Genomic DNA, 12,767 nt, shown 5'->3' with positions numbered 1-12,767 from the left:
GAACTGTTTCCGGGTCAGGGGGGGAAGGAGCCACCATGGAGCCTCGCGGGGTTGCGGGGCTGACGGAGCCGCGCGCCGGCGTCTGAAGCGAGAGAGGCTCAGCGTGGTCAGCGCCGCCGGGGACACGCAGGCCGGTTCCGCGGCCGCCGCCATGTCGGTGCTGGGCGAGTACGAGCGACACTGCGATTCCATCAACTCGGACTTTGGGAGCGAGTCCGGGGGTGGCGGGGACTCGGGCCCGGGGCCCAGTGCTGGTCCGGGGCCGCGAGCCGGCGGCGGCGCGGCGGAGCAGGAGGAGCTGCACTACATCCCCATCCGCGTCCTGGGCCGCGGCGCCTTCGGGGAGGCCACGCTGTACCGCCGCACCGAGGTAGCGGCCCCTGGCTCCGGCCGTCCCAGCCCCTCCTTCGCCGCCCCGCTTCCCAGCCCCGACCGGTTCCCGGCTTTGCCTGCGGCTTGCGCCTTGTGCTCGCTTAGGTTTGCGCAGCCGCAGGCGGGGTGTGTGTCTCGGGGTCTTCTCCAGTCTCCGGCTCACCGGCACCGGGAATCCGTCAGATCGCTGTTTTTGCTAACTGGGCGTTTCTGTCGAACCCGGGGAAGGGAGCAAGTCATTGAACTTTCTCTGAGCCTTAGCTTACCCATCTGTAAATTGGGGTTAATGATAACTTCCTTCAAAAATAATCTTTATTTTTTTACGCTTACTTTGAGAAGCGGACGAAGGTACTTTTTGCAAACTGTAAATTAAAAGTAACATACGAATGTGAAGTGTTGTCAAAACTTCCTTCCTCATGCAGTATAGCTCTCCAGGGTCGGGGTGGAGAGGAGGGGCGTAGCTTCAGAATTCCCACAATCAGTGGCAACTCTGCTGTCTTTGCCGTTATCTTTAAGTTCAGGTATGAACATTTAATTGGAGATTTTTCTAGAACGTCACTGAGAGGGTCATTGCTGTCTTCATCAATGTTTATCCCGCAGTGTTTATGCATGGGAAATACCTTTTTGGTATATTCTAAGCCTCTCGGGTGGCGAGAGGCAAAGAGACCTTTGAGAACCTAATGTGAACATAACCCACCCCCCCTCCCCTATCGCATATATACACATCTTTTGAAGAGATTCCTAGATCACTGACCACCAAGTTCAAAATGTATAGTGATATTAAAAACCCTGTAGTGGTGACTCTGCTTCCAAAAACTAACCATCAATTGTATTTGATCACTAAAGTCTTAAACTTGAAGACTATAGGTGATGATGATGATGATGATGATTCATCCATCAGTACCGCCATCTGCAGTTCTGGGGCGTGTTCCAAGCTAGCATAGTTTTAAGGCTAAAAGATGGAGGAGAGGGGTGGTTGCAAGAGAAAATTTTCAAGTGTTCTTTTTTATCCTAATGCCGCATTAATGTATGATGTTAGGGTTACTGTTAGTATTCTGCTTTTCTTATTTGTACTCAAAATATGAGAAAGAGGAGATGAGCGTTATTATTTCTGTTAAAGTTAAACTAAGTTAAAGAAACTAAGACGGTATATTTAAAGGACTTGACACTTAAATTAGAAGTAAATCTTGGGCTAGAACAGAGTTTCACATCTCCTTATCCATGCCTTTCCATCATGTTGAACTTGATTACTGAGGTTGGTTTATTTAAATTTGATTACACTTCTCAAAAAATGGCACAACATTAGCCATTTGGCCAAATGTTTATTAGGTCTGAATGTACAAAGGTTTGATTAGAAGCAGCCGTTTCCCCCAAGAAGCTTATATTTCGATGGGAAGACAAGTTAGCCCTGTTAGTAAACAAATAGCATTTAAGTTGCATGTGTATATAAATGAAAAAGGACGGACAAATATCATTTTAGTGTCTGAGTTCTAAAGGGAACGGTCGCACTGAATACATGCACAGTAGAAGGTTTATCAGGGTATCTCCCCCCCAAGTTTAAAAGGCTTAGCCGAATCATTCTAAAGGATAGGGAGAGTGATGTAGGTGTGGATGCTTCTGGGCTAAGAAGCAGTATCCGGAAAGAATTTGGGTGTTATAAAAGGAAGTGGGTATTGGGAGCTGAAGGTGAGTTGTCGCAGATAGAGGGAAACATGTGATACATAAAAGTTACAGGAGATACAGAGTTGCAAAATAGGGCAGGTGAGGAAAGTGAACTCTGAACCCTTAGGCATGACTTCTTCCTATCCAGAAAACATAAACAGAAATCACTAGAGAAATCTAAATTTATAAAATTAGAGGTAAGTGTAATGTTTCCATTTTATAAGAAACTCTGGTCAGCTATAGATAACCAGTCTCTCCAGTTCTCCATTTCTCCAATATTCTAGCCCTACTTCAATGCTTATGACTAGCAGTTTGTCATGATGCCCTTCAGTAGGATCTTTGAGATCTATATCTCCTATTTTTTATCTGGAACTGACATCATGCAAATTTAAATGTGGCCACAATGTAATAGCATCTTAGTGCTTTGCTTTCCCTAGTCCTGCAGTAAATTGTAAAGCTTAATTTTATGAAGAATCTTAAAATTCTGTTCCTGTTTTGTCTAAAGGAAAAAATAAAAGGAGTCCGTCTGTGCCCATCTAGGAAGTTTTCTTTCTAGGCTTAGAGATCCAGGTGTGGATTCATTCTCTGCCAGCCAAGAGGAAAGCACGATACCTCTATTACTGTGTTGTAGGATGACTCGTTGGTTGTGTGGAAGGAAGTTGATTTAACCCGACTGTCAGAGAAGGAACGTCGTGATGCCTTGAATGAGATTGTCATTCTGGCGCTGCTGCAGCATGACAACATTATTGCCTACTACAATCATTTCATGGACAATACGACTCTGCTGATTGAGCTGGAATATTGTAATGGTAAGGTAGACTTCAGTGGGACTTCCTCTGGCAAGACATTATTGTGCTTGTACCTACCTTGAGGGGGAGAGGAGAATAAGGTATATGCATTGGTGAAAAACTTCACATGGAGGGCTGCCTGGGTGATTCGGTCAGTTGAGCATCTGACTCTTGATCTCAGCTCAGGTCTTGATCTCGGGTTTGTAAGTTTAAGCCTCACATTGGGCTCTGGCACTGGGCGTGAAGCCTACTTTGAAAACAAAAACAAAAACAACTTTAAATGGATTTCTAGAGTTTAAGAGAAATAAATTCAGACCCTGGAGAATTTTGAAGTGATTTACAAAATAAGGGAAGGCATACTGCATACTGCATGCTCAAATTCTCTATTATGCTTATAGTTCCATTTTCAAATTATTAATTCAGTTGAATTTTACATTCACTCTTCAAGGTTTTTTCTAATGAATTAACATTAGTTAGGCATTAATGTTAGACATCTAATTAGGCACTAGAAACATAGCGTAGCTTGGCACTCCTTGGTATATTTAATGAAATCTTATAAGGGACATTTATTAATACTGACTCAGCCAAACTGTCCTTTTGAAGAGTGATTCAAAGATCATAGGTGAATGAAAATGACCGATAGTGAAGGATGGCTTTAATATATCTGGTCTTTGATTACTTTGGACCATTTTGCTTAGAAGATAGCAGTATGTATAGCTCATTTGCTAAGAAAATAGACTCTAAACCCATTTCCCAAGCTCCACTGCTTCTTAACTTTGTAACTTTGCACAAGAAACTTCTCTGTGCCTCAGCTTCCTCACCTTAATATGAGTTTATTAATAAACAGTACCTGTCTCCTAGGGTGTTGTATTAAACGAATATGTAAAGCCCCTAGCATAGTACTTGGTGTGCAGCAAATCTTTAATACATGCTGTCCTAGCTCTTATCCTTATTACATAGAAGAACCCTCAAAGCCCTTTCTTAAGCTACCCTAAAGAAGCTTTAGCTATGCTAAAGGAGTCCCAGCATATTCTTCACTTAAATCTCAAAGAAAAAGCTCCTAGAATTCTAACTTTTTGTCTTGACTCTTGTGCACCACGGTTGTTCCTGGTTCTGATCAACCCTAAATGTAGAAGATTGTATTAGATATTTCTAAAGTAGCAGAAGCCACAAGTAGTAACTTCCTTTGTGGTTAGGAGGGACTAGAACGGTGGTAGATTTGTTGAAGTGACAAGTTACTAAATTGCAGGGGAAAAGAAGTTGTGAAACAGAGCCCGGGCTAAGGCCTAACTTATAGTTGCAGGTAGGAAGTAAAATGAACCCTGATCATTTGCAGTCTGTTACTTGATAAAGGAAAGGGAGAAGCCAATTCAGACTTATTCCACAGGAAGGAGTTAGCAAAGGGAGTAAGGACTGGAAACAATCTAAGGTGTACCGTAAATTATGGGAAACCTTTTCAGTACGCAATAGAAAAGGAAGTTGTCGACGAGATACACCTGTATGTACAAAACATTGCATCACAGGTACCCAGTGTTCTAGTAGTCACACTTCAGAGAGTTGTTACAAAAATATTGCAGATTCCTTTAAAAGGAGTTCTAAAAAAGAAAGTCTGATATGAAGACATTCAAGGTATTTTGCTAATTGGGATAATATAGGAATGGCCTTTATTCTTTTCTAAAAATGTCATACTTCCCGTTTTTGTATTGAGCCTCATTTTTTAGGGGAACCTTTTAAAATTACTTCAGATACAGTACTTGAGGGATGGAAGAGTTTTGTAAAGAGCCAAGAGAGAAGAAGGGGTTTCCTTTGGAAAGGAAGTAGAATCCTTCATTTCTTTGGGTCACCTGTTAAAACCCTGGTAGATATAGAAGTCAAGCTTTGATCTTTATTAAACAATTCAAACCTGCCTCTCCTTTAATTGCAGGAGGGAACCTGTATGACAAAATCCTTCGCCAGAAGGACAAGTTGTTTGAGGAAGAGGTAATTCATATTTCTGTGGAAGGAAGCTAGAATTGTAATGCTGTGATTCTTGTATTCTAGTTCTGTATTTCCTCTTCCAACAATGAAGAGCGTTTTTTTCCTTTTGTTCAGACTCCCTCCAGGCCCTGGTTGATATTCATGAGAAAGGAAACCTCCTAACAAGGAAGCTGTCTATAGCTGCTTCCTAAACGGTTTACCTCCACATCATGATTCTCTATGGGCTTTCTTTCCTGGTTCTATTACTGCATACTGGTATGCCCAGTTTTCTATACCTTTGCATTCTTCTTGGATTTCTTTCCACAACTCTGCTTCACCATATTATATTTTATAATGACATTGGAACTGTCTTATGATGACCTGTTTTTTATTTTTACCCCTACCACTTTTCTTTGTCTACTCAACCTCCAAGCAAGAGATGTAAGGTCATGTTGAATCATAACCTCTGGTTGTAGCTTTCTTTGTTTTGTTTTAGTGTGTGTCTTTATGGAATTTTTCTTATTTCCAGTCCAAATATAATTCATTTTTTTTCTGCAGATGGTGGTGTGGTACCTATTTCAGATTGTTTCAGCAGTGAGCTGTATCCATAAAGCTGGAATCCTTCATAGGTATGAGTAAAAGAATACGGGATGAAGTCCTCCCCACCAATCTGAGCCCCACCTTGGATGTGCCTCCCGTCAGCACTATTATTTTCTCGATTAAGCTGTCAAGGCTTTTCCGTTAATATAATTTAGGAAGGAAAGAGTGAGTAATGAGGCGTGTTACCTTCACTTCCTGCAGTTAAACTATGTTTATGATCTAGGAAGAATCTCTTCAGTAGCTAAGTACTGCTCAGTCACTTCTTTAACAGATACTTAAGAGTTCAATTCATTAATTCATCAGTAAAGTCTAGAAGCCACTGAGAGGAGTGGTATTAGATTGGTTGGAATTCCCAGTAAATGTTCCCGGTGAGCAATAATAATTGGCAAGTGTTTTTAATTTTATAATTGAGTCTTAATTTAAATAAAAAGCTGTTGGGGTGCCTGAGTAGCTCATCATAATCTCACAGTTCGTGAGTTTGAGCCCCACATTGGGCTCACTGCTATTAGTGCAGAGCCCACTTTGGATCCTCTGTCGCCCTCTCTCTCTGCCCCTCCTCGCCCCCAAAAATATTTTGTTTGTTTGTTTTGTATAATTACACAGTTTTACCAGATTTGAGGAGGGAAAACATCTTTCTATTCATTTCTAGCTATAGGAAAGAACTGTTAGAAGAACATTTCCACATTATACCCTTCTGAAGTAAGTCATTGATCATTGCTAGAGATGAATGTTGATTCCCCAGTACTGTATTTCTCTTTTTGTTGGTTTGTTCATTCAGTTAATATGTGTTTCTCAATAGTTATTGAATGGCTACACTTGCATTTTCTTTTCAAAAGTCACAAAGAGTATTGTTGTGGGGTGCCTGGGTGGCTTAGTCAATTAAGCGCTGACTTTTTTTTTTAAGTTTTTTTTTTTTAAGTTTATTTATTTTGAGAGAGAGTACATGCACAAGTGGGGAAGGGGCAGAGATAGAAGGAGAGAGAGAATCCCAAGCAGGCTCTACACTGTCAGCACAGAGCCCCCCAATGTGGGGCTTGAACCTGAGCCAAGAGTCAGACACTTAACCAACTAGGCCATCTAGGCGCCATGCACTGACTCTTGATTTTGGCTTGGGTCATAATCTCACAATTTGTGAGATCATGCCCCGTGTCGGGCTCTGCCCTGGAGGCACAGAACCCGCTTAGGATTCTATCCCTCTCTCTCTGCCCCTCCCCTGTTTGCATATGTGTGTGTTCTCTCTTTCTCTGTCTCTAAATAAATAAATAAACTTAAAAAAAAAAAAAAAGAACATTTTTCTGTTTTTTTCCCTTTTTAAGGAAGCCAGAGTGTGAACCAGGCAGTTTATTTGTGTTGCATAGGATCAATTCATCTTTAGAACAGTAGCCAGTGATTTTATTTAGGTGATCTCTACAGCCGAATCATGTTGCTGCTGAGATGCGCAGCCTCTTCCCTTGCCTTAACAGATTTGGAACTTTAACACCAACCAGTTCAAGGCATAAATGGTAGTTGAAGAGGCAGTGCACTTTATAGGAATTACAGGATTACCTGGGGCACTATATTTTCCATCCAGCCCTCAATTTTCCTAACGTCCTCCATGGTGTGGGAGACATGCCTGTGCTATGAAGCCCCGGAGAATGAAGTTAATTCTCTGCCTCTAGCCCCTCAAATTCCCTTTTCAATGTTAAAGTATGTGTGAAAGTGGGGACCACTGTTTTGCATCCTGTAACAGTCTGAGCAGGGGTAACCACACATTTTATTTTGTACGAATTCTGGGCAGAGTTGGGGATGAAGCAAAATATATGGTAATATATGGTAAATAATAAATATATGGTATCTTTTTTTTCCAGAGATATAAAGACATTAAATATTTTTCTGACCAAGGCAAACCTGATAAAACTTGGAGATTATGGCCTAGCAAAGAAACTTAATTCTGAGTATTCCATGGCTGAGACGGTAAGTATGTGTTGCCCTTGTCATACTTTTTCTTTTCTTTTCCTTTCCAGTACCATGAGATAGTGTACACTCTAAATCTCACACACTTTTCTCAGTATTCTTGCAAGTTCTCCATATTTATAAAGCAAGTCTTCAGGAGTGTTTTTTCCTGGGCTTGCTAACAAGCATTTACATGCTGAGATGTTCTTTCAAGAGTCATTGTCCACATCACAGCTCTGACCTCATCGCCCTTTCTAACACTGACCAGGAGACTTTTCTAAAAACAGGAAAATGCTCTATCATTTTTTCCAGCCTAGGATCTTTAGTGGGTTTCAGTTTATCTCTTATTTAATATTTGAGCTTAGGATGTTAGACATCTCTTTTTGTGTTTCCTCTGAATTTTTCTGGTGCAGAAGCCTGATATTACAAATAAAGGCTGATGCCCAGAGAACAGTCTGATCTTAATATCATACATAGTCTGAACTGCAGGGCTCCCTTCTTCCCTGATCCTTACTTAGAAAGACCATTGGTAGGGCGCCTGGGCGGCTTAGTCAGTTAAGCATCCGACTTCGGCCCAGACGGCTCAGAGCTGAGCTCAGTGCTGACAGCTCAGAGCCTGGAGCCTGCTTCAGATTCTGTATCTCCCTCTCTCTCTGCCCTACCCCCGCTCACATTCTGTCTCAAAAATAAACATTAAAAAATTTTTTTAAAGAAAGACCATTGGTAAAGAGTAGACATACGTTGATTTTTAAGGACAGTGATTTCATTTTTTTAGGAATTATAAGACCCAGTTATTACTCTTCTGGTTTCATACTGCCCTGTCCTTGAACTTGAAAATGTGAGTTAATTAAATGAATTTTGTCCTGTTGATGTTTTTTTTGATAATGTTAAGATATGCCTATAAGCAATTTAGAGCCATCCAAGGATGCTGATAGCCAAGGTTGGGAGTCTCTGCTTCAGAGGAAGCAATCGTGTCCTTATATGAGTTTTTCTCATCAACAGTATTCTGGTAAAACCAAAACTTGACTTTTTTTTTAACAAGTTTAAAGAAAGAATGATAGGAAAATTTATAAATGCCATATAAGTCATCTAAAAATTACTGGCTTTGCTGATTAAACATGGCTATCACACTCTGGAAAACAGTGTGGAACTTCCTCAAAAAATTCTAAATAGATCTACCCTGTGACCCAGCAATAGCACTACTAGGAATTTACCCAAGGGATACAGGATTGCTGATGCATAGGGGCACTTGTACCCCATGTTTATAGCAGCGCTTTCAACAATAGCCAAACTATGGAAAGAGCCTAAATGTCCATCAACTGATGAATGGATAAAGAAATTGTGGTTTATATACACAATGGAATACTACTTGGCAATGAGAAAGAATGAAATATGGCCTTTTGTAGCAACGTGGATGGAACAGGAAAGTGTTATGCTAAGTGAAATAAGTCATACAGAAAGACAGATTCCATATGTTTTCATTCTTATATGGATCCTGAGGAACTTCACAGAAGACTATGGGGGAGGGAAAGGGGGGAAAAAAAGTTAGGGAGGGAGGGAGGCAAACCATAAGAGACTCTTAAAATCTGAGAATAAACTGAGGGTTGATGGGGGGTGGGAGGGAGGGGAAAGGAGCTGATGGGCATTGAGGGGGGCACCTGTTGGGATGAGCACTGGGTGTTGTATGGAAACCAATTTGACAATAAATTTCATATTAAGAAAAATAAACATGGCTATCAGTTTTATTAGAACTTCTGGGGTACATTGGCACAACCGCCATTCAGGATATTTTTATTAACAAACCCATTCTTTTTTAGAGAGAGAACGGGATAGAGGGACAGAGGCGGAGAGAGAGAGAGAGAATATCTTAAGCAGGCTCTATGCTCAACACAGCCTGAGGCAGGGCTCAATCCCACTACCCTGGGATCATGACCCAAGCCAAAATCAAGAGTCAGACGCTCAACCGACTGAGTCACCCAGATACCCCTCCAAACCCATTCTTCAAGGCAGAAGATCTTTTTTAAATTTGAAAGAAATTCACTAGCTGTGTTGGTATTGCAGATGTCAAATTGAGTCATTTACAGAGTTTCACTACTATGCATTTTAGTTAGAACTTTGACCCCTTTATTCAGTTATCTTCTCCCCACCAGTTCTCCCCGCCAGTTCTTTTTATTTTTTTCCATTGGTGAGCTTTTACTGTGCCTTTATCTGTATGAAGTCTTCAGTGGGCCTAAAGCCTCTGTGATCGAGGAATCACCGTTGTACCTCCCAAATACCACAGTGTCTTTGCCCTTTATCATTGGTCCAAGAAATTTGATGTGAAAGAAAATTTCTCTCCCTAGTGGCATCATCTCATAAAAAACATTTTGGGATATACTAGTGAACGTTTCATAGGTGTTATCACTAGTTTGTGGAAAATTTACTTTAGTTGTTGAAATATTAATATAGTTCTCTCAAAAATGAAGTTACTCTTTGTTTTCTTTGTTGTTCAGCTTGTGGGAACGCCATATTACATGTCTCCAGAGCTCTGCCAAGGAGTAAAATACAATTTCAAGTCTGATATCTGGGCAGTAGGCTGTGTCATTTTTGAACTGCTTACACTAAAGAGAACATTTGATGCCACAGTAAGTTGTATGATCCCCACCTTGTCCTTCCAAATGGTATAACTCGGTTGAGAGAATCAAATTCATTTATCCCTCAGTTTCTGATTTCTTCAACAGAAATCAGCTGTAGACAAAAAAAAAAAAAAAGTATGCAAGGGTTTAGTAGTGTATTATTAAATTGCTATGTGCCAGATTTATATTCAGTCCCCACTGAAATAATCCTACTCAAGTGCTTTAAGCATTGTACTTGAATTTATTGACTTATAATTTTGAAATTGGCTCTAGGATCCACTATGTGACACTGTAGTCTGGATGAACCATTTCATTTCTTATGCTTCAGCTACTTTTTTTTTGTTGTTAAAGCTAAGGCAAATTATATAATACCCATTAAAGTGTTTTGATATTTTTTATAAAAAGTTACACACTACATCCCTAGCAAGGCTGTTGTCCTCTTTCCTGACAACAAATTCCTTTAAGTCTTTTTTTTCTTTTCTTCCTAACTAAAGCCCAATGTAAAGTAGTGCTTCTCCAACTTTCATACACATAGGAAATCACCTGGGCACCTTGTTAAAATGCAGACTCTTTTTTTAGTAGGTTTGGGTAGGTCCCAATAGTATGCATTTCTTTTTTTCTTTTTTAATTTTTTTTTTAGTGTTTTATTTAATTTTGAGAGAGAGAGAGCGTGCGCGCGAGTTGGGGAGGGGCAGAGAGAGAGGGAGATACAGAATCCGAAGTGGGCTCCAGGCTCTGAGTTGTCAGCACAGAGTCCGACATAGGGCTTGAACCCACAAACCATGGGATCATGACCTGAGGCGGAGTCCGATGCTCAACTGACTGAGCCACCCAGGTGCCTCCCCCCCTCCCCCAATATTCTGCATTTCTAACAAACTCCCACACAATGCTGATGCTGCTATCTGTGGACCAATCTGAGTAGCAAAAATGGATTCAGATCTTCTGCAAGCCACGTGTGAGAACTTAAGCAAATCGTTTCATCTTTTTGATCCTGTTTCATTATCTATAACAAGGAAAAATATATATCCTTCTCATAGAGATGCTACGATAATGTATATGAAAAATGCAAATATAAGATAATGCAGATTCATTGGCCTTTCACGAGACCTATTTATTTTTCTAAATCCTGAAGTTTATTCTGGTCTGTCATTTAATTCTCCTAAGTAATATAGTGGAAGGAAAATGAGTTTTGGAGTCAGATGGACTTTGGTTAGAGTTATGTCTCCATTTTTTACTGTCTGTGGAGTCTTGGGCAAGATACTTTACATCTCTGAATTGGTAATCATAATAACCTCCTTAAGGGGGGTTTGCAAGGGTTAAAAAGAATAATATACGTAACATGCCTACCTAGTACAGAGTGGTCTCTTGATTAAAGTGTTGATGGTATTATTATATTATCATTATCATCTTACCATTTACCTCGTCTGTTGAGGCAGAGTATCCCTTGCATAACCATTATTAGGATATATGAATTAGGAAGCAGATTACTTGGTAAAGGAGGTGCTTAAAGCTAAGAAGCATGGCTAATCTTGTTTTCCTTTTTCTTGTGATTCAGCTGAAGGGTCAGATTATAATATACTCTGAGTATTATGCCACTGGCCACACAGTCATATCTCCATGTTGGCCATTTGGCTTCATTCTTCTTGATTGCAACAGTGTATCCCTAACCGTTTCTTGCTGATGCACATTAATAGTTTATAGAAGAAATCATATTTCCATTTCTTTAAATAATAGTCACAGATATCTCAGAGCCCCTATTGGTGGATTATAATCTTTATATAACCAAGAATAATCATTTTCCCATAGAATCCACTCAATTTGTGTGTGAAGATTGTACAAGGAATCCGGGCCATGGAAGTTGATTCTAGCCAGTACTCTTTGGAACTGATTCAAATGGTCCATGCATGCCTTGACCAGGTAAGTGTGACTTACATGCTGATTTCAGTTTGGTGTTTTCCCTTCCCACCGTAGTGTTTGGAGTATGGCATAGATGAACCTGTATAAAGCCACATCCACTTCCCCAGGGTAGGGATGTATTTGTGGCTGTACCTAGAAGAATAGGCATTGGCAATTCATGATAGTTATGTCCTTCAGGCAGCAGATTCTTAATTCTTACTTTGTAATTAATTTGTGGAATGATTTTACCATCTACATTGTGCTCCATTTTTTATGATCAAGATTAATTTTTGTAAATCAATTTTACAAAATTAGAGTCAGAGATAATTTAGAGTTCCTAATGTGCAGAATAAATATAGTTCTGCCATTTCACAGTTGCCTTGCAGTGTCGTCTAGGTTGCTATTATTCAAAATATGGTTCATGGACCATAGGTGTTGGAATCACTAGGGGATGGGGATGTTTTACAAGTAAAAAAAATGAAGATTCCTGAGACCCAACGCACACCAAGTGGATCCAAATCTCTGTAGGTAAATCCCAGAAATCTTTATAACAAGCACTGTGGGAGATTGGTTTTTTTTTTTTTAATGTTTATGTATTTTTGAGAGAGAGAGACAGAGCAAAAGTGGGGGAGGGGCAGAGAGAGAGGGAGACACGGAATCTGAAGCAGAGTCCAGGTGAGCTGTCAGCACAGCCCGATGCAGAGCTCGAACTCAGGAACCATGCGATCATGACCTGAGCCAACGTCAGATGCTTAACTGACTGAGCCACCCAGGGGCCCCACTCTGGGAGATTCTTAAGTGCTATATATATTGTAATTTGAGAGTCACTGCCCTAACTGAACAAGTAAGGAAGGTGCATTCTCATTCATGTACAAGTGTTGATGGTAATGAGATGATATGCGTGAAACATGGAATATGACATAAGAAATTATGTTTTTTGGGGCGC

General features: G+C 40.4%; 1 protein-coding gene across 1 annotated transcript in view; it reads left to right on the top strand.

Moving 5' to 3' along the window:
* The window catches only part of NEK9 (NIMA related kinase 9), a 39,479-nt gene continuing 26,712 nt past the window's right edge, over nt 1–12,767 (top strand). The window contains exons 1-7 of the mRNA XM_043556656.1: nt 1–370; nt 2,666–2,843; nt 4,747–4,802; nt 5,337–5,407; nt 7,226–7,331; nt 9,803–9,934; nt 11,732–11,842. Of these exons, the coding sequence (XP_043412591.1) occupies nt 152–370; nt 2,666–2,843; nt 4,747–4,802; nt 5,337–5,407; nt 7,226–7,331; nt 9,803–9,934; nt 11,732–11,842 (873 nt within the window). The 5' untranslated portion in view covers nt 1–151. The remainder of the gene's footprint in view (nt 371–2,665; nt 2,844–4,746; nt 4,803–5,336; nt 5,408–7,225; nt 7,332–9,802; nt 9,935–11,731; nt 11,843–12,767) is intronic.

The sequence above is a fragment of the Prionailurus bengalensis genome, chromosome B3 (assembly GCF_016509475.1).
Source record: "Prionailurus bengalensis isolate Pbe53 chromosome B3, Fcat_Pben_1.1_paternal_pri, whole genome shotgun sequence".
Lineage (NCBI taxonomy): Eukaryota > Metazoa > Chordata > Mammalia > Carnivora > Felidae > Prionailurus > Prionailurus bengalensis.
Note: the sequence above shows the minus strand (reverse complement) of the source record. Positions and strands in the feature narration are given on the sequence as shown.